At 52.8% G+C, this 18,472-nt stretch overlaps 1 protein-coding gene across 5 annotated transcripts; it reads left to right on the forward strand.

Annotated features, from left to right (window-relative positions):
* Nucleotides 1-356: 356 nt before the first annotated feature.
* Itih4 (inter-alpha-trypsin inhibitor heavy chain 4) lies at nucleotides 357-14,544 on the forward strand. 5 transcript variants are annotated; one of them, XM_047530645.1, is made up of 24 exons: nucleotides 357-480; nucleotides 1,779-1,939; nucleotides 3,577-3,681; nucleotides 3,811-3,973; nucleotides 4,075-4,185; nucleotides 4,711-4,839; nucleotides 5,494-5,610; nucleotides 5,857-6,025; nucleotides 6,105-6,230; nucleotides 6,405-6,586; nucleotides 6,670-6,855; nucleotides 7,928-8,067; nucleotides 8,285-8,439; nucleotides 8,745-8,774; nucleotides 8,930-8,980; nucleotides 9,110-9,151; nucleotides 9,369-9,509; nucleotides 10,309-10,371; nucleotides 10,592-10,618; nucleotides 10,705-10,821; nucleotides 11,903-12,077; nucleotides 13,538-13,692; nucleotides 13,815-13,911; nucleotides 14,360-14,544. In XM_047530645.1, the coding sequence occupies exons 1-24, from the start codon at nucleotides 391-393 to the stop codon at nucleotides 14,427-14,429; spliced, it is 2,802 nt and encodes a 933-aa protein (XP_047386601.1). In that variant the 5' UTR covers nucleotides 357-390; the 3' UTR covers nucleotides 14,430-14,544. The 5 variants fall into 5 exon arrangements, with proteins under 5 accessions (XP_047386601.1, XP_047386604.1, XP_047386602.1 ...); XM_047530648.1 differs by having other exon boundaries at nucleotides 9,495-9,509; XM_047530646.1 differs by lacking the exon at nucleotides 8,745-8,774.
* The last annotated feature ends 3,928 nt before the right edge of the window (nucleotides 14,545-18,472 follow it).

Below are 18,472 nucleotides of genomic sequence, written 5' to 3' on the forward strand. Positions count from 1 at the left end.
AATTGCAAGTTCAAGGCCAGCCTCAGTAACTTAGCAAGACCCTGTATCAAAATGTTTTAAAAAGGGTGGGGATATAGCTCAGTGGTATAAGACTGTCCCCCTGACTGTCCCCCCTCCAAAAAAAAAAAAAAAGAGAGAGAAGAAAAGAAAAGAAGGGGCACCAATACCCAACTCCAACCTGAGCCTTTCCTCAGGATATGTTCCTGCGCCCAGCCAAAGTTCACTGGACATTGGTCATTTGCCTGCTTATCTGAGACCTCTGGGGGTTTTGGCTTATGGATCCCAATTTCCCAGAACCTGCCCCCACAGGGGCGGAGCAATAAGCAGTTACTAATTTATTTCCCATTGGCTCTCAGGTTCATAAGCAGCCTGGCAGGCACTGGAGTCAAAATGAAGGTCCCAGTTCCTGTCCCCATCTGTAGCATCATGCTGGTCTTGCCCTTGCTGCTGGCTGTCCTCCAGACTGTCACGGCCCAAAAGGTAACGGGTCCCCATGGATGCCTGGGGGTGAGGGAGGGATGTGTGTGAGCTGGGGAAAGAAACAACACATCTGGGAAGTGGGAGAGAACCTCTGAACATGCAGGCATTTAAGTAGGAGTGTGGGTCAGTGTGCTCAAAGAAACGGTGCTGCCCGTCCACCAGCTCTACCCCCAGGGCCTATGTTACCCCCCATACTTAATAGAGAGGATGATCCTATTATTTCCATTTTACAGATGAGGGACTATGGCTTAACCAGTTGCTCTTAGGGAGTGGCAGTGGAGCAGGGTAGGTAGGGATACCGCTTTATGAGCCCAGCTCTTCCTTTCCCTGGCTGAATGGCCCTCTGGGAAGTTATTTATGCTTTCCACCTCCATTTCCTCATCTGTAAAACAGGGTAATAACAGATTCTATTGGGATGATTGTGGTGAAAACAGTTCCTAATAGCTATAAAGTATTTGACACAGGGCCAGGCACAAAGCTAACAAGCTGTAAATAAACCACTCGGCACTTCTGTGCTAAACTGCATGCGTGTACAGCCGTATGCAGCTGAGCAGCACTGGCATGTACGTGAGCTTGGTACACACAGGGAAGTGTGAGGTTCTGCCTGTGTGCACATGTGTCATTTCTTGGAGTCCCACAGATCTCAGGGCAAAGAATATATGCTACTCCCTCTTCTCTGGGCCCCATGACATCTTCTTGTGCCCTGTGAGGAGAGGTAGGGCAACTGAGAAGGGTCTGCTGCAAGGAAGACAGGCCCAAAGAGGAAGGTTCCCATCTCTTAAGAGACAGGACCCTCATCTACCTCCAGATTCTCCCGTTCCCATGGTTGCCTGGGAGGAGATTAGCATTGCTCAGCTTTCATGGACGTCACAGTCACCAGAAATCAAAGAGCAGGTTCACTGCCCTTTCACTGGGCAGAGCTCAGCCTGGACACAAGGTTCCTGACCCTGCCATGGCCCTAGTACAATCCCTTTCCAGACACAGGCTTGGGACCCTGCACCTGCGTGCTTGCAGTACCTTCCGGGTGCTGTAGGTCCCCATAGAATAAGGTGGACGTGACCCCTGGCCATGATGCTGTAGGGTGGGGAATGAAGCATGTAGCTACCTCTTATTTTACATGTACGTTCATATGTGAAATATCTCCCTGAGTTTGACCTGAGGCCTGGTCAGAAAGCTGGTTGAGAGCAGAGGTTGGACTGAGGTCAGGGTCAAGGCCTACTCTCAAAGAGAATGCAAAGAGTGTTGCCCAAACGGGTGGCACTGAAATGCTCTGACTTACTTTCCCTTTGCTGGTTCAGAATGGCATCCACATCTACAGCCTCATGGTGGACTCCAAGGTCTCTTCTCGATTTGCCCATACGGTCATCACCAGCCGGGTGGTGAACAGGGCCGATGAGGCACAGGAGGCCATCTTTGACATGGAGCTGCCCAAGAAAGCCTTCATCACCAACTTCTCCATGTAGGTGCCTTCCTACTCTCCTCCCTGCCCCGCAACTCGGCGTGGCTATTCCATCTCCTCTGCGCCCCCTGACATCTTCTTCCAGAAGCCAGCCACACCAGGATATGCGTACTCCACCTACGGACCTCACAGGGGACAGGGGCTTTGCTGAGGAGCTCACTGTTCCCAGAGATGATCTGTCTCTGCTGCCATCCAGCCCTCCTCTGGAAGTGCTGCCCGGGTGACAGGCAGAGGGCCCTGGCCTCTTTGTATCTTTGCCTTTGAAGAATGCAAGCTTGGGGCATCCTGAGGCCAGAACCAGGCAGGAGGGAGTCACTAAAAGCAGACTGCAGAATAGAGAGAACTTTCTTACCCCGGGGCTGCCCACCATGGAGAGTCACCTTGAGGAGGGGGACTGCAGAAAGCTGTGTGCTGTACCACCTCAGGAGAGGTCTGGGGTTCCTCTAGAGGGTTGGTGACAGTCCTCACTTTGTCCTCTGCTCTCCTCCCCACCCTTCCCAACACAGTTTTGCAATGTTTGCTAAGTTCAGCTGAACTTCTCTCTGTCCCCAACCTCTGGGTGAGGCAGTGACTGAGGACAGGGGAGAGGCTGCTCCCAGAGAGAGGGAGAGCGGGGCAAAGCAGAGAGGGTGTGGGGCGGGGTCTCAGTGGTAGGCTCCTCCCCCTCCCTGCCCATCCAACCCTCAGCAACAGCCCGTTTCCCACCTCCTGTGCCAGTCCCCAACCATGAGCCAAGGCCATCACATTAGCTGAGAGCCCAGGATTGGTACCTCCTCTCTGGGCCCAGACCTTGCGGCTGCATTTGATAGGGAAGAGCAGGGTTCCCTGCTCCCTGACCTGGCCAGGAGGAGCCAGGTTCCCCACTCCCCAGTCCCACCCTGGCCCAGAGCTACATCAGAAGCAGGAAATGCAGGGAGGAGGATGCCTGCTCCATGCACCCAGCTGCCTGCCCCCGTGGGTCCCCCACACTCCCACCCTCTTTCACTGCCCCCAGATGGAACAGGCATAGATTTACTTGACACATCCTTACTGGAACTTCTGGAGTCCTCATTTTCCTTCCAGAAAAATAGCCAATTAGGATCACATCCACACCCCCAGTCACTCACCACTGGTCCAAAGCCTACTTCCAGAGATGCTAGGCTCCCTCCAGAGTGCCTGCCCTGAGTGGAAGAAAGGAGGGGACAATGCAGGGCAAGGGGTCAGAGCCTACAGACTCATGTCTTCCTCCTGCTCTGTCTTGGCCATGTGGCTGGACACAGGCCTAGGCACAGGTGCAGCTCAGAAAACTCTTGCCGGTGATTGACTGGTTCCTCTGGGAAGGGAACAGTCCTCGAGGTGGAAGGGGCAAGTTGGAAGGTGGGGCCAGACTGGCAGGGTGAAGAGAGGGCCAGATTCAGCCTCCCCTGTGTCCTCCCCTGTCCCTTCTTTCAAATGCATCTTTATTAATACTGTGCAGGCCTGGGGTGGGTGGAGTCCTCACCCAGCATCCTACACAAGGTCTTGAACGCAGTAGGTACATAATAAATGGCGGGTGGTTCAGGCAAAGGCAAGAGTCACTGTGTCAAGAAGCCCCTAGCAGGGCCTAGAGAAGTTCCCTCCCACCAGCCTCTTGACAGCTCCCATCCCTTTCCCCCAAGGATCATCGATGGTGTGACCTACCCAGGGAACATCAAGGAGAAGGCTGCAGCCCAGGAGCAGTACAGCGCAGCTGTGGCCAGAGGAGAGAGCGCCGGCCTGGTCAAGTGAGCTGGGATGTGGGGAGCCATAATAGGGAGGGGAACCCTCAGCAGAGGCCCTCAACCTTGCCTCCAGCTCCAGTAGCCTTACCCCCAGTGGACTGGAGGGGCAGACCTGATGGCCTCCTTCCCCAGGGCCACTGGGAGAAAGACGGAGCAGTTCCAGGTGTCAGTCAGTGTGGCTCCTGCTGCTAAGGTCACCTTCGAGCTGGTGTACGAGGAGCTGCTGAAGCGGCAACTGGGGGTGTATGAGCTGCTGCTCAAAGTGCGGCCCCAGCAGCTGGTGAAGCACCTGCAGGTACCTGTACTGCCTCTTCTCAGGACTCTTCCTGCATGGCCCTGCCCTCGGCCTCCTGTTAGGCTCCCAGCTGACCTAGCGACCCATATCTTCCCTTCCAGATGGACATTCACATCTTTGAGCCTCAGGGCATCCGTTTCCTGGAGACAGAAAGCACCTTCATGACCAACGAGCTGGCAGATGCCCTCACTGTCTCCCAGAATGAGACCAAGGTGGGCCTGTCATGACCAGCAGGGTGAAGGGACCCAGGTGCCTGCCTTCAGTCCAGCCCTGTGAGCTGGATCCTCAGAGTGCAGGACAGATGGGCAGATTCCCTGAACTGGAAGGTCCTCTAAGATATGTGTCCATGCTGCTGCTGGGCAGACAGAGGAGAAGGGCAAGGCCTAGAGAAGGATGGACCTTGTTGGACCCAAGATTTGTGGGACATGGACTTGGAGTCTACAGTGTAGACTGGTGGAAGAGCCCTGGGACCAAGCAGAGAGGAATTGATAGCTAGATCACTCACATCCCGAGCCCAGCCTCTGCTTGCCTAGCTCCAGAAACAGGGCATTCCCTCACACACACCACCCCTGGATGAAGCAGACCATCAGCAGCCCAACCTGAGAGAAAGGCCCCTAGAATATTCACCAAAGACTGCATCCGGGAATTCTGATTTCCCTACGAGCCTACAGAGGTGGAGGGTATTATCAGCATGGTTGTGCCTTTCCTCCCAACTTCAACCCAGGTTGTTCCTCCAGGCTCACATCCTGTTCAAGCCAACACTGTCCCAGCAGCAAAAGTCTTCAGGTCAGCAGGACAAGGCCCTGGATGGCAACTTCATTGTGCGCTATGATGTGAACCGAACCCTCTCTGGAGGCTCCATTCAGGTGAGTGGACTTCTAGAAAGAACAGGGCAATCTGGAAGTTCATCCACCCTCAAAAGCCACAGCTAGCTTGTTCTAGAATAATGACCCCTTCTTATTTGTATGCATAAGGAGTTGGTACAGACAGAAAACAGGCAGTTTGGTTGTGTTGTCCCTCAAACCATTCCCTTTTAGGAACAGAAAATGTTTATGTCTCTGAAGAGCTGCTTTATGTGGTTTCCCTCTTTGCCTTTGCTGCCAGGAAGCTCAGAGCTGTTTTGTGCCCAATTATGGCAGCTTGTGGCATCGCAAACTTCTGGCATCATTATGCTTCCCCTTTACTTCTTAGTTTTGAAATCTTTCCTCTTTTCATGGTTGTCAGGTTTATTATATTTTAAACTTTCAGCATACTGTAAGCTGCCTCAAATACCAAAACAAATAGGAAGCAAAGTTGTAGGGCAGGGAAAGTTCTGGTGGGCTGTGCAGAAGCAGGGAAGGCTTCTGCAAGACAGGGTGCACCTTGGAAGATGGCAAGGATTTTGGGAGGCTAGAGGTGGGATGGAGATGGGGGCGTGGAACAAGGAGAACAAACCCCAAGGGTTTGGGATGAAGAGGCTGGACAGGGGCAGGGCAGGACCACAGCTCTGATCAACCGGGTGCTACTCTCTCCGGCCTCAGATTGAGAATGGCTACTTTGTGCACTACTTTGCTCCTGAGGATCTGCCCACAATGCCCAAGAATGTCATCTTTGTCATTGACAAGAGTGGCTCCATGAGTGGTAGGAAAATTGAACAGGTCAGTCCTATGGGCCCCGGCAGGGCCCCAGAAGCTCCCAGTCCCCTCCTGTCATCAGCCCTGGTCCAACGGGCAGACCCTACCTGCTCCATCACCCTGGTGGGGAGCTTCCCAGGCCAAGGGTGGCTCTGGCATGGGGCAGCCTCTCCCTGCAGACCCTACACCATGTCCCCACCCCAGAACCAGTCCCGGAGGCCAGCCCAAGGGTGCTGAGCCCCCCACCTTGTCTCCTCTTCCCCTGGTCAGACCCGGGAAGCCCTCATCAAGATCCTGAGTGACCTCAGCCCCAAAGACCAGTTCAACCTCATCACCTTCAGCAGCGGAGCAACCCAGTGGAAGCCATCACTGGTGCCAGCCTCTCCGGAGAATGTGAACAAGGCCAAGAGCTATGCCACCGGAATCCAGGCAGCAGGCGGTGAGTGCCTCTGCAGGCCTGCAGGCCAGGGGCCTCGTGGGTACCCAGCTGGGAGCCACCTTGAGTGTGTGCCTTTCAGGGACCAACATCAATGATGCGATGCTGATGGCGGTGAAGCTGCTGGAGAGTACCAACCAGGCCGAACTGCTGCCCGAAGGGAGCATCTCCTTCATCATCCTGCTCACTGATGGCGACCCCACCGTGGGTGAGGGCACTGCTGGTCTTTCTGGGAACCTACGCAGGGAAAGCAGCTGGGGCTGCACCCAGGCTTGCTGTGGAATCTGGTGCAGGAAGGGGGCTCACTGAGGAGCCTCTAGCTCTAAGGTTCTATTGAGCAAATTGCTATTTTCTCATTGTTTTCCCAAACCCATGGGTCCAGGGGAGACCAATCCCACAAGCATCCAAAAGAATGTTCGCGAAGCCATAGGTGGCCAGTACAGCCTCTTCTGCCTGGGCTTTGGCTTCGACGTCAGCTATGCCTTCCTGGAGAAGCTGGCGCTAGACAACGGTGGCCTGGCTCGGCGCATCTATGAGGACTCGGACTCTGCCCTGCAGCTCCAGGTGCCAGTGTGCCCCAGGTGGGCTGCAGACAGCCAGGCAGAGGCAGCCTGGGCCTTTGTGACACACCTCCCCCAATCCTGTAGGACTTCTACCAGGAGGTAGCCAACCCAGTGCTGACAAAGGTGGCCTTCCAGTACACAAGCAATGCTGTGGAAGAGGTCACACAGGACAACTTCCGTCTGCTCTTCAAGGGCTCAGAGATGGTGGTGGCTGGCAAGCTCCGAGATAAGAGCCCTGATGTGCTGTCGGCCAGAGTCGGTGGGAAGATGGTGAGGATGGTAGCCACGTCTTCCTGGAGGGGAGGGACAGCGGGGGCAGCCTTCATATTTGCAGCTGGAGGGACTGGATCAAATCCCAGGTCTGCCAAGCTCCAGTTGACAGACCTTGAGTGAGCATCCACGGGCCCTGAGCCTCAGGTTTCCCCTCTGCCTCCTAGGAATGAAACCAGCCCCTGCCACATGGGTTCATTAGACAACATAGATTCTCATGAGAGCACCATGCTGTGCCTGGCACAGGTGGGCCCTCAGCACTCTATGCTACGCCACCTCACCATTCTTGAGAGTACAAGGTGACATCAGGGATTCCTTCCTAATTGCCATTCCCTCCAGTCCTCATGACAACAGTCTGATGGTGCAGTTGGCCAGGGAGAGACACTCCCGTTTCAAAGATGAACAGACTGACAGATTGAGCCTTCCTGTTCCTTTTCCTCATCCTTAGGGTAAGGGTAGGCTGTGTCTGAGTACCTTTTTTTTTTTTGGTACTGGGGATTGAACCCAGGGGTGCTTAACCACTGAGCAACATCCCCAGCCCTATTTTGTATTTTATTTAGAGACAGGGTCTCCTGAGTTGCTTAGGGCCTTGCTAAGATGCTGAGGCTGGCTTTGAACTCATGATCCTCCTCCCTTAGCCTCCTGAGCTGCTGGGATTGCCCACCACGCCCCGCTGGGGACCATTTCTGTTTCACACTGCATACTGCATTTGCAAATCCTTCCCATTGCTGTGTCAACACTGGGCTGGGGTTCGGTTCTAATCCTCATTACCTTTTTCCCCCCAAAAGTCAGCTGACTTGGGTTCCTGGCTTATCACCTGCTTTGCTACCCTGGGGCAGGGGGTTACCTTTTATCTCCACCTTCTTCTCACCCTTGGAGGCTCTGTGACAGGGACCCTCACACTCCTAAACTCCCTCCTTACTTTCCCTTCAGAGGAAATGAGGCCCTTATGGTCAACGAACTGGACCTGCCCCAGTTCCATCGGGTCTCGCACAGAAGAGTGCTGAAGTACGGGGCAGGTGCAGACAGCAGGCCCTCACTGCTCCTGCCCTGGTGGGGCCCCTCTTTCCAGTACATGCAGAACATCACCTTCCAAACTGAGTCCAACGTGGCCAAGCAAGAGGAGGAGTTCCAGAGCCCCAAGTACATCTTCCACAACTTCATGGAGAGACTCTGGGCATACCTGACTATCCAGCAGCAGCTGGAGCAGATGTGAGTGCCCTGACCACTGCAGGCCTTTGAGGCAGGCCGCACACAGCATCGGCACTCCCTAAGCTTTTTGTGATGAGGCATCTCCGAGGTGGGGGGAGGGGTATCATGTCCGAGCTCCACAGACTCCCAAGGGGAACCCCCAGAAGGGCACCAATGGGAGGGGGAATCAGTCCAGGTATCGAGGGACCCCCTGAACTCTGACATCCTCAAACTACAGGGTTTCAGCATCAGAAGCTGACTCACAGGCCTTCAAGACCCGAGCTCTGAATTTGTCACTCAAATACAACTTTGTCACTCCTCTCACCTCTATGGTGATCACCAAACCTGAAGGCCAAGAACAGTCTCAAGTTGCTGAGAAGCCTGTGGAAGATGGTGAGTGTAAGACCTGCATCCCATCCTGGTAGGTAGCAGAGCATCCTTCCCCGCCCCTTCCCTGTATCCCAGCCAAGACCCACCCCTGCCACCCACAGAAGACTCCCAGGAATCCAGAGAGACCCATCCCACTTCACTGATGAGGAAACTGGGGCCAGGTCTCCTTGACTCCTAGATTCATTTCACCTATGTCATTCTGGGGTTAGAAAGCAAGTTTAAAAACATAAGCTCTTCAAATTGATCAAAACCACCATGACAGTGTCCCCCTCTTTCTGTCTCCCTCTGTGGGTATATGTTTTATCCAGATACTAGACATGAGAACGTCAATGCAGGAGGTAAGGGCTAGTATGCCCAAAGACTGGCCTGGGTAGGGTCCACTGCCACAGTAAAGGCCCACTCTACCAGGAGTGGTGGTATCTGGCCACGCACATTCAGCTGGGGCCCCAGAAAGTGGATCCAAGGAGTAAACCCAGGTCTCAATGACTTCCAGGCCACCATCTTTCCAGACCCGGTATAGGAAACCGACCGTTCCGAATAACAGGTAGCAAAGGCAGAGGGGGTGAGGGAGGGGAGAACCCCTGAATCATGAGTTCAGTCATAGACTGGGCTCTGCCCCTGGCCATGGAGGGAGGTTGCCTTGCCTGGCTTAAGCTCGGGTGTGTCTGAATAGGAAGCAGCTCCGGATATTTCAGAAGAGGATTCAGAAAGCAAGGTAGTTTGGTGGGGGGTTACTGCCTGGGGGAGGCATGACCTTCTGGGGGAGGAGTTCCAACGCTGATTGTCTCCCAACCCTGGGAATCTCCCCAGGGTGGCCAGATGTAGAGAGAAGGGAACCCACCTGCCCTCTACCCAGCCCACTCCTGGCATGCAGTCCCTGAGCCCGAATTGACACTAAGAGTAGACTACATGTGCCATTTTTTTTTCCAAAGCAATAGTTCACAACGCCCCACCAATTGATGTTGGAGTTGCCCGCTCCCCCGACATATTGGGACAACGGGGACCACCTGGGGATCCTCACGATTTTCCTTCTTATTCCTCCCGATTACGGAACTCAGGGGACTCAGCATTCTGTAAGCCGCTTTCTGAGCCTTGGAGAGCCTCAGTTTCCCTAAGATGGTCATAGTAGGGTGAGAGAAACATAAGCCAGATAGGGAGAACTGGGGATGTAAGTGGTGGCCGAGTCAATCTAGGATCTCTCCAGAGGGAGGGTCAGGGGTGGGCCATCGTTGGGAGCATGGCCTCTCCTGAGGAGCTGCCCTTGCCTGCCCAGTTCTTGACCAGCCACCCCTTGCCTGTCCTTAGCATTTCATCTCCTCCCGTATCTGCTGTCCTGCTCTTTCCTCTGTCCCTAGTTTGTCAGGTCACAATCCTTGACAGAGTAGCCTCTCATGCTCCTTGATCAGAAGGGATCCAGGGCCCCAAAAGAAGCAGGGACTGGCTAAGAGGGCTCATGGTGGGGCTCTTACTAATACTCTCCCTCCTGAGGCCCGTCTTCTCCCCACCAGCTACGACCATCAGGCATCCCATCCCTGAAACAGAACTTTATATGTTCTTTGTTCTCGCTGGATAGAATTCCCTACTCATGATGGAACCTTCTAGGAAGGGGAGGCTTCCTCCATTCCCAAAGCCAACAGTGGTCCCTTGTGCTGTTTCTGATGCCAAAATGTGGACTCAGAAGCAGCCACAAACCAAGGTGGACTTCCTCAGCATCTTCCCTAACACTATGCCCTGCTAGGCTGGGTCTAGGTGGACAGAGTCCACTGGGGCTTGGTGGGTGGCCCTTGGTCCCCCATGGGCCTGGGGACTGCTCCCAGTCCTGACCTCTACTCCTTCTGTTCCTCAATGTTCATGCACTGATGACCACTTCAGCGCCACAAGTGGTCTTAGAGCCTCGTCAAGTTGAGTTGGATGATACGGAAACACAAAACAAAGGTACCCCCAGGCTAGGGCCCCTGGAGCAGCTTCTTGTCCTAACTGGGAAACCCTGGGAAGGAAGAGCTCTGGGGGTGCTCTGTGAACTTGTCATGGGGTTCCATGTTGAAGTGGAGAGAGAATCCTGGCCACATTTGTCTTCTACTCTACCCTGTGACACTCCCCCACCCAGGGGAGAGGCTGCTTGAACCCACACCTTTTTTCCTTTTTCTTCTTTTAGAAAGAATCATTACAGAACCAACCTCAGGTAAGATGCCAGCTCTCCCAGTACCCCTCCCATCTTTGCCCCTTTGACCTCTCCCCACCTCAGGAACTGTGCTCTGGTTGTCCCAGCCTCCATCCAGGCTTCTCCTGTCCTCCTGACACTGCCTGGACCCAGCAATGACACGCTCTGTGTGGACATCAAGCACTCCCAGGGACCCATGAACCTGCTGTCAGACCCTGACCAAGGTGAGAGGTGCACTCCCAGTCACCTACCCAGAGAGACCCAGGCGCCACTCTTGTCCACTCACCACCTGCCCATGGAGACACACACATACACACACATGCCCTGTGCCCTGACACAGGCACTCACTCCCAGAGTCACCAAAGGCCTTGCACTGGACACCTCTGCAGGTCTGGATGACCTGGGCACAATATGGGCAGTGCTCAGAACTCAGGAGAGGAGGCCAGAGCTACCAGGGTGTCAAGGAGCTATTCAGGGTCACCTAGGAGTGATGTTCCAGATATAGGAATCCGTGTCTGCAGAGCACAAAGCAGCCTCTCTCTATGGGACCCTGGTGGTGGGAGGAGGCAGATCCACCCCTACCCTGGAAGGGCCTCCCTGCTGCAGCTGAAGTTGCAGGGCAGACATGGGACACACACCACTTGGGGATGCTCAGAGAGCCACAGCTCCTGTGTTCCTCCCAGGACCACATGGTCTCCTGCTTCATCACCCAGACCCAGGTGTCTGTGTGCTCCGTGGAGGCAGGGAGCCCAGTTTTCCATCCTACCCTTGGCATGCAGCCATCTCAGGGCCAAGCACGCTCCAGAGGTCTGTTGAAAGTTTATAGACATGAGATAAGATACCCGCTTCTCAGAAGACTTACTAAAGTCAGGCACTGTGGCACACACCTGTAATTCCAGCAACTCAGGAGGCCAAGGCCGGAGGATCGTGAGTTCAAAGCCAGCCTCAGCAACTTAGCACATCACTAAGCAACTCAATGAGACTCTATTTCTAAATAAAATATTTTTAAAAAGGTCTGAGGATATGGCTCAGTAGTTAACTGCCCTGGGTTCAATTCCCAGTACAAAAAAAAAAGAAAAAAAAATCTTACCGAGAGTGACTGTCACCAAGGGCTTTGGGACCTTTCCAAAACAATGTGAGACTAACGTGTGAGTGGAAAGATGGTGGAAAGTGGGCCAACAGTATGAAGGGATGCTGAGGAGAACGGGTGACCCGACAGTTCCTGGTGGGGACATTGTCAAGGAAGACTCTGTTCTGGCCAATGCTCAAGCCCTGGCTTTCACCTCTTGGATCCGATTTCCTTAGGGATTGAGGTAAATGGCCAGTATGATACAAAGAAGGCTGGGTTCCACTGGATCAAGGTGACCTTCAAGAATCCCCAAGTGCAGGTCCTCGCATCCCCTGAACACGTGGTTGTGACTCGGAACCGAAGGAACTCTGCATACAAGTGGAAGGAGACGTTATTCTCGGTGTTGCCTGGGTAAGTCCCAGGCTGGGGTCTCTGGGGAATGACCTCTCAGACCACATTGGCTCATGATGGTGCTTACCAGTGGCCTGAGGCCACAGACCTGCGAATGGAGTGGTTGGACATGAGACTTCTGCAGTGGGCTGCACTCACAGCAGAGACGCACAGCGCCCTGCTCCAAATCCCTGTATCTCTGGAAGAACCAAGGAATTGTCCTGGGGACCTGGACACACCTATCCCAGGTCACTGTCCCATGCAGAAAGCAGTATAGTTTGGAGCTGGCTCTGCAGCTAATCCTGTGTGACCCTGCATAGGCCACTTAGCCCCTCTGAACCTCAGTTTCCTCACTGATACCTGGAGATGGTCATCCTAGTCCTGAGTCAGGGGCTGGAGGAAGTCAATGAGAGGGTGTACTTGGGGAATGTGCACCATCAGATGGGACAGTGTCCTCTTGGCCCAACGAAGGGTGGCAATCCCTATCTGTTGAGGTCATGATGACAAATCCTGAGATACAAGCAGGCACTGTCCACCTGGGTCACATACTAGGCAGCTGGGAGCTAATGGAGGCAGGTGGGACTTCTTCTGAGAGGCATGGGTGCTCTATCATGGGTCTTCCAGAACAGTCCTCCAGCTCTGCAAGTCCTGAGGGACCTTGGAGAGAGGCCAAAGACCCTGGTTCTCTGTGAGTTGTGTCCTCTGAGCCCCAGGCCAATGCCATAGCCCATCTTTTCCCAGGTAGAGAAAACCCTGCCCATTAGCCAGGCACGGTGGTGCACATCTGTAATCCCTCCTGCCTCAGCGGCTCAGGAGGCTGAAGCAGGAGGATCACAAATTCAAAGCCAGCCTCAGCAATTTAGTGAGGCCCTGAGTAACTCAACGCAGACCCTGTCTCTAAATATTAAAAAGGGCTGAGGATGTGGCTCAGTGGTTAAGTGCTACTGAGTTCAATGCCTGGTACTAAAACAAAACAAACAAAAAGTCACAATTATGAATAAGCACCAATTTTCTCCAAAAGAAAGAGGCACCAACCATAAACAGAGGGGACAGAGTAGGTGTATCAGAGAAATCCCCTGGGAACTGGGGTTGTAGTTCACAGGTAGAGCACCTACCTAGCCTATGCAAGACCCTGGGTTTGATCCTCAGTAAGGAAAAGAAAAAAAGACTTAAGAGAAAACCCCTAAATCTTATCAAATGAATTCTTGAAAAACCAAATTTAAGCAAACCAAAAGGAAGGCACCCATTATCTTATAAACAATGCCAAGGAAACTGGATATCATTGAGCTAATTTTGGTCCTATTTTACTAATGAGGACACTGAAGCCCAGAAGATTTAAGGGACCCTGCACCCCCAGCAGTGTAGGACCACACTCTGACTTCCTAGATAGGAGGGATGCTCCGGCCCCCTCCCTACCTGCCTGCTGAGGCTCCATGTAGGTATTTCTTCCTTCCTGCTCAGGATTCTGGGTTTCTCCACAGCCTAAAGATGACCATGGACAAGACGGGGCTCTTGCTACTCAGTGGCCCGGACAAAGTCACCATCGGCCTGTTGTCCTTGGATGACCCTGGGAAGGGGCTCCTGCTCTTTCTGCGGGACACCGACCATTTCTCCAGCCACGTCAACGGGACCCTCGGTACTCTACCCACATCCTTAGGACATCCTCAGAAACCACCTCTGCCAAACAGACAGTGGCCCTCGCTGTGTTTCCCAGGCTCTCTGTCATTAGCCGTCACTCACCTGCCCTTTATATCTCAGGCCAGTTTTACCAGGACGTGTCGTGGGAGATGACAGAAGTGGCAGACGACAGCCAACGGACACTGAGGGTTCAGGGAAAGGACTTCTCTGTCACCAGGTGACTCAGCACAAGCAGGCCACTGAGCCTGACAGGGTTGGGTGGGGACTGGGAAGCTGGGACCTGGGCTCTGCAGAACCTCACTCCTGTCCTCGCCTAGGAACTGGAAACAGTTGAAAGGTTGATAGTGTAGATAGGTCTGAATCAGCTGACCCCACAAAGGATGATCGATCAGACCCACAGAAAGTACACCAGCCCCAAGACTTGTTGGGGTACTAGGATTCTCCATGTCCTTGCGCCCAACTCTCAGAGCCCTGGACTATGGAGATCACACACACTGGGTCTCTTGGGTAACCTTTTGGGTGACTGGGCCTTGATCTGTGTGCAAGGGACTCTGGAATTGCCCACCCTCTATGCTCCTGTCCCCACCTGTCCCCCTCTATTTCCACCACACCTGAGACTTGTTGTTCACCCATCTGTCCATCTTTTTGTCATCTACCCATTACAGAAAGCTCAAGATGGATTACCAAGAGGGGCTCCCAGGCACAGAGATTTCTTGCTGGTCTGTGGAGCTGTAGTTCTGATTGAAGAACCCTGTACCCTCCTGCTACAGGGTCACCTGTGGGGTCTGGATCATGATGCAAAGGGGGATTCCTACTGGCTTCAAATAAAGAAAGGTGGTGTAAACCCAGAGAATGGTGTCTCTCATTCCAAGTGGCCAAATCCCAGGGCCTCATCTCCCATCCTGGACAGTTCGCCTCAAAGAACATTAAAATCTTCCACCACTGGCCCTCACGGGCCTGTGGCCACTGAGGCCCATGGAAAGCTTTCAGCCCTGATCCATCATTTTGCAGAAAAAGAAATTAAGACTATACCACTCATTAAAAATGCTAGCCCAGTGTTCAGCAAGGGACCTAGAGCTGGAGAACCTAGACCTAGGAAGAGTGGAAACCAGTTTTGATTTTAGAAAAAGGTATGAACTGGGCTGACTTATTCTTTCTAGGCCAACTCCCAAACTCTCCCAGTGAGTTCAAGGACTCTTTGTAATGGAATTTGCTTTACACTAGTCAATTTTCACTCCTGGGCTCAGGAACAGGCCTGTTTGCTCCCCACCTGGTAAAGAAGCTAGCACTGGAAGATAAATGGACAGCCGAGGGTCAGCAGCCTCTCTTCTCGTGGGGTGGTCTGAGTCCTCAACCCTAAATCCTGTGCCATTGAGGGAATCCATTCCTGTCCATGTTAGGCACCTCCAAGATTCCACCCAATTCCTCCACATGCAAAGCATGCTGGAAAAAAAAACATGTATTCTTAGAGTCAGCCCTTTGTATCTGCAGGTTCTGTCTCTGCAGATTCAACCAACCATAGAACAAAAATATTTTTTTTTTAAATCGCATCTGCCCAGCTATTTGGGAGGCTGAGGCAGGAGGATTGTGAGCCTCAGCAACTTAAGGAGACCCTGTCTCTAAATAAAATATTTTAGAAAGGGCTGGGGATGTGGCTCAGTGGTTAAGACCCCTGGGTTCAATCCCTGGTACAAAAACAAAAACAAAAACAAAAAACGACAACAAAAAAAACAAACAATAGCATCTGTATTGAAGAGATACATATTTTTAAAAAATCATTATTCCCTAAACAATGCAGTGTAATAACTACCTACATAGTATTTGCATTGAATTAGATATTGTAAGTAACCTGCAGATGATCTGAAGCATATTAGAGGATGTGAGCAGGTTTTACACAAACACATCACCATTTTATATAAGGGACTCGAACATCCACAGATTTTGGTATCCTCAGAAGGTCCTAGAACCAATCTTCTATGGTTACTGAGGGACAACAAATGTACACCTACATCTTAAAAAAAAAAAAAGGATATAATCTATGGTTTACAAGTAAATAGCATAAAGAGAATACAGGAATGGATTCCATCAATGGCCCAGGATTTAGGGTTGAGGACTCAGACCACCCCACGAGAAGAGAATAAAACAAACAAACAAACAAAATGAATATGAGGATAAAAAAGACACAAATCACCAGGGTAGGGGAAGCTGCAGCACTGATTGACCACAAAGCTTTGCTCTGAGCTTCCTGGCAGCCAGGGTGAAGCAGAAAATAAATTCATTTGCTTGCTAAGAGGAAACACCAGCTCATCAGGAAAACATTCTTTTCTAGCTCTTGAGTTATAGAGTTTTTCTCAAAAGATCAGAGGTCAGGCCAGTGGGAGGGGTCTTCAAGCAGCAGGTTTGCCCAGCATAAACAAACATTCTTCCTTGCACTCCTACCCCACTCCCAGGGAAAGTAGGGGTCTCAGGCTGTTTCTTTATAAAGGTCTCTCAGAGGGGCTCAGGCCATAGGTCAGCAAGATAAGAGAGCAGCTTGTGGGGCTAATGAGGGACATACAGGGATGAAAGGACTGCCCAACTCAAGCTCATGGGCCACTGACCCATTGCACAACCAGCCTGGGCTGGGCTGCAGAATCTGTGCAACAGCAGAGGAGTCACAGCTGACTTTCTGGCCTTGCCAGCAGCTGCAGGGTGGGTGTTCTGTGAGCAGTTGAAAGTAGGTCTATATCTTTCCTGTCATTCACAAGTGCTTTCCAGCACCTACTTGGGCCAGGCCTTGGTCCAGGATCTTGTAGGTACATTGTGCATGATGACAGACACAGTGCCCTTTGTGACAGCCACCACCCAGCAAATGATCAGGTACTGCAGGAGCCCAAGGGGAGACATCTCGCCCAGTCTGGGGATGTCAAGGAAGCCTTCCTGGAGGTGGAGGTGTTGGGTTGAGGTTTGAAGGATAAAAAGTAGTTAGTCCAGTGGGAAAGGAGGGCAGGGACACCAGCATGTCCCTAGGCTTAGAGTCAGAACCCTGCGCACTGAGTTCAGGGAAGGGGGATGAAGCAGCAGGGGAGGGAAGACCAGGCCTGCTCAGGCTGCATATGCTTCACCATGGAGCGTGGCCTCTGTCCTGAAGGCCAGGCTGTACACAGGGTCAGGCAGAATAAGGATGGAGTGGGACGGAGAGAGGACATCTGCCTAGTTTTTGCCTGTGTGGAGCATCGCCCTGCCTGGGTGTTTGGAGAGGGGTGGGGTTTGGGGTGGGGTTTGGGGTGGGCCCCTCCCCTGGGGTTTGGGGTGGGCCCCTCCCCTGGGGTTTGGGGTGGGCCCCTCCCCCCGCCTTTCTCCCAGCATGGTGGCTTGGAGGCTAGCTGGAGCAGCGGGGTGGAGACGGTGCCTCAGAAGGACCAGAGGTAATATGAGGATGTCTTCTCCCACCCCGCATCCAGCAGGATTTTTCTCCCCATCACAGATGTGAAAACTGACCTCATGATATTAGCCCACAGCAAGTGGCTCCTCAACCCACCCAGGATGGAGTGGGAGAACAGAGCCTGCACGCTCCAGAAGGTGCCTTCACAGGTTTGGCCTTTTTAGCCAGCCCAGCCCAGACCTCTGCCACATTCACCCTGGGGTCATGAGGAGGCTTTCAGGCTGGGGCTGTATTTCATGAGCCACCAGACTGCCAGTGAAGTCACCTTTCCTTCCCTGCAGTCCCCTCTCCACGATCCTAGACCTGTGTGATCTCTAGAAAACACTGCTTCTGACTCTAGGAGTGGGAAGCAGCTGCAGGTCCCCTGGAGTGGAGTCCCCATGATTGAAGCCACACACCATTCCCCACTGGCATTCCGGGATTTCCCCAGTTTGATTCCAACCTCCTCCAGGCTTATTGTGCCCCCTGTTCTGCCATCTGTTAAATACTCACTGCTTCCTTCACCGGGGTCCCCTCTGCCATCATGCCCTTAGACCCCAGGCAGAGAAAACTGCAGAGGCAAAGGATCAGGGGCAGAACAGGTTACCTTTGTACAATTAGAAGCAGCCTGTGTGCCTGGAACCCAGAAAGTCCAGGGGAAGCACCTGGTATGTGAGGGGAAGCTAGAGAGGCCAGAGGAAGGACTTTTGTCCCAAGAGCAATGGATGAGAGATGACATCTGTGGGATTTAGGCAGGGAGCAATTTCTGCTCTGAAAAAAAAAAAAAAAAATGTCTGTCTTGGAGGCAGTGAGGGAGGCCCAGGAAGGGCAGATTGCAGACCTCTTATAGCTCCCTCTCCAGAAACCTTTCTCTGCCTTCCCACCCCACCCCAGACTGATTGGGATGGAGAGAAAGTGGTCATCATGAGGTGACTGGAAGGATCCCAGAAAGGCCTGGCCCAGCTAAAGGAAAACTTGAGCAGAGTGACAGGAACTTGATTACTAAACCATGTGCCCCAGATCCTGGTCCAAGGTACTGTGTTTTCCTGCTGAAGCAATGGATGGATCAATGAGTAAATAGATGGACAGATGGTTGAAGGGGTGGGTAGATGGTAGGACCAATGGGTTGGTGAATGGTTGAATGGATGGATGGATGAACGGAAAGATGGGTGGAGGGATGGAAGGATGGTAGAATGAACGAGTAGGTGAATAGATGGTTGGATGGATGGTGGGTGGAGGGGTGGTGCTGTAGTTTGGATCTGATGTGTGCCCTAAAGCTCCATAGGCTAAAGGTTTGTTTGCCAGTCTGGCACTCTTGAGAGGTAGTGCAATGTTTAGGAGGTGAATCTGGTGTCTAGAAAGAAGGTGGATCTTT

This window comes from Sciurus carolinensis, chromosome 17 (genome assembly GCF_902686445.1).
Source record: "Sciurus carolinensis chromosome 17, mSciCar1.2, whole genome shotgun sequence".
Lineage (NCBI taxonomy): Eukaryota > Metazoa > Chordata > Mammalia > Rodentia > Sciuridae > Sciurus > Sciurus carolinensis.